The 2,411-nt window shown below is 55.5% G+C and overlaps 1 protein-coding gene across 2 annotated transcripts in view; it reads left to right on the forward strand.

Moving 5' to 3' along the window:
* Positions 1-1,691, forward strand: part of CSMD2 (CUB and Sushi multiple domains 2) — a 252,563-nt gene extending 250,872 nt beyond the window's left edge. For both annotated transcript variants that reach the window (XM_027661147.1, XM_027661148.1), the window contains 2 exons: positions 550-723; positions 1,583-1,691. In XM_027661147.1, the coding sequence (XP_027516948.1) occupies positions 550-709 (160 nt within the window). In that variant the 3' untranslated portion in view covers positions 710-723; positions 1,583-1,691. The remainder of the gene's footprint in view (positions 1-549; positions 724-1,582) is intronic.
* Positions 1,692-2,411: the final 720 nt, after the last annotated feature.

The following is a 2,411-nucleotide window of genomic DNA, read 5'->3' on the forward strand; positions in this document are numbered from 1 at the left end:
TTTCTCTTTCTCTTTCTCTTTCTCTTTCTCTTTCTCTTTCTCTTTCTTTCTCTATTTCTCTTTCTCTCTCTCTTTCTCTCTTTCTCTTTCTCACCCTTTCTCCCCTTCTTTCTTCTCTCTTTCTCTCTCCCTTTCTCCCTTTCTTTCCTTCCCTCCTTCCTTCCATCCTGTCTCCCTTCTCTCCCAAGGCCAGGTTGGATGGGGCTCTGAGCAGCCTGGTCTAGTGGAAGGTGTCCCAGCCCATGGCAGGGGGTGGAACTGCAGGAATGGCCTGGAGTTGTGTCAGGAAGGTTTAGGTTGGATTTTAGAAAAAGGTTCTTCCCTCAGAGGGTGGTTGGCACTGCCAGGCTCCTCAGGGCAGTGGGCACAGCCCCAAGGCTGCCAGAGCTCCAGGAGGCTTTGGCTGATCCTCTGGGGCACAGGGGGTGACTCTTGGGGCTGGGTCCGTGCAGGGCTGAGGGTTGGGCTGGATGCTCCTTGTGGGTCCCTTGCTGCTCAGGACACTCTGTGACTGTGTGACCTCTGTGGGTTTGCTCTGCCCTGCTGCAGGAGAAGACCAAAAGTCCCGTTCAATGGCTATGCTGGCCACGAGAACACCAACGTGAGGGCCACCTTCGAGAACCCCATGTACGACCGGAACCTGCAGCCCACAGACATCATGGCCAGCGAGGCCGAGTTCACAGTGAGCACGGTGTGCACGGCAGTATAGCACCCACCCCCCTGGTGAGTGAGCTGGGGCACTGCTGGGCTCCCCTCTGGCACCCCAAAACCACAGGATCGTGGCCTGCTTGGCTTGGAAGGGATCGTAAAGGTCGTGTCACCCCATCACCCTTCTGCCCGTCGCTAGCCCAGGTTGCTCCAAGCTGGCCTGGGACACTCCCAGGGATGGGGCAGCCACAGCTTCTCAGCCCCTCCCACCCTTCCAGCCCCTCCCCACCCTCACAGAGAGGATTTTCTTCCCAGTATCCCACCTAACACTGCCCTCTGGCAGTTTTGAAGCCATGGGGCAGAGGAGCCCCTGGAGCTGTTCAGATGGCCCAAAAGACCTTGTGGTTCTTCCTGGGCCAGGAGTTGGACTCAGTCCTTGTGGGATTGAGCTCAGGATATTCTGATTCTAAGAGATCATCTCCACACGGGGCCAAACCCAGAATCCCAGAATCCCAGACTATGCCAAGTTGGAAGGGACCCACAAGGATCACTGAGTCCAACTCCTGGCCCTGCACGGGACCATCTCTGAGTCTCATGTGCTGGCTGCTGGTTGGGAACCTCTTGGAGAGCAGTGGCCAAGCAAGTGCCAGTAAAGCTGTGGTGAGAACAGTCCAAAAGGGAAGGAAGAGTCGGGTCTGTAAGAGGGAGCGTTCCCTGGGTGAATCCTGATGGGATTTTGCTCAGGGATCAGGAATGTCAAAGTTTTACTGCAGAGAGACATCACTTCATGTCATAATCAAAAGCACCCTGTGGCCTGTAGAGCCCTTCCAGACTGGAATGCTCTCAGTTTAGGATAAGGAAGCCATTGCAGGCTCTCCCAGCATTTCTGTGTGTTAATAACAGGCTGTTTGCTTTTCCTTTCCCCCCATCCCAGATCGCTCCGGGGTCAGCGTCTGGTGGATGATTGTGTTTCACCTCACTAGTCTCCATCCATCCCCTGCCCATCTCCCTCCTCCCAACCTTTTGCTGAGGCTGTGGAGAAGCTGCTGCACCTCGTTGGACTTTGTGTGACCTCCTGAGGGACCACTGGGTTTGTCCTGGGTTTTTTCCTCTGTCGTCCTTCCCCGCCCGGGTCCCCCCTCTCTCCATCCTGGATCACGAAGCCAACCAAAGGTCTGCTCCTGCTCAGCTCCTCCCTCCCCACCCTGCCAGGGGGGCTCAGCCCAACTTCCCTGGGCAAGGGGAGCACCTGGGAAGGCTTTTCCAACCTGCTCCTGTGGTGTGTTCCCAGAGGGAGCCGTGGGATGTGTGGGGGCCCCACCAGCTGCCCCCCAACTTCGGGAAGAGCTTGGGCAACAAAGGGGTTGTGCACAAGGTGCTGACTGGATTTATGGACAACACCAGGATAGGAAAGGATGAGCTCTTGTTCTGTCTATGTTTGGGCTTGTGGGATATTTGTTTGTTGTTTTTTCTAACCCCCCCAGGGCTCTGGCAGAGGAAGGGTTTTCAAATGGGACCTTCCCGACGGGAAAAGCGAAACTTTGGAAGCTTTTCCCCCTCTTCCCCCTTTCATTTTCCTTTGGGCATTTTTGCTGGGGTTTTTTCTGCCCCGTGTTCACTCCTGCAGCTCTCTAGGGCTGGGGAGGAAACACTCCCCCTCTCCCTGGCTGCTGATCTGAGCTTTGTCCAAACCCTCTGACCAGGAAACCGCTGACAGACACCAAGGGACAAAAACCTCTTTAAAAAGAGCTCTTAACAAATCC

The sequence above is a fragment of the Corapipo altera genome, unplaced genomic scaffold (assembly GCF_003945725.1).
Source record: "Corapipo altera isolate COAL_440 unplaced genomic scaffold, ASM394572v1 201, whole genome shotgun sequence".
Taxonomy (NCBI): Eukaryota; Metazoa; Chordata; class Aves; order Passeriformes; family Pipridae; genus Corapipo; species Corapipo altera.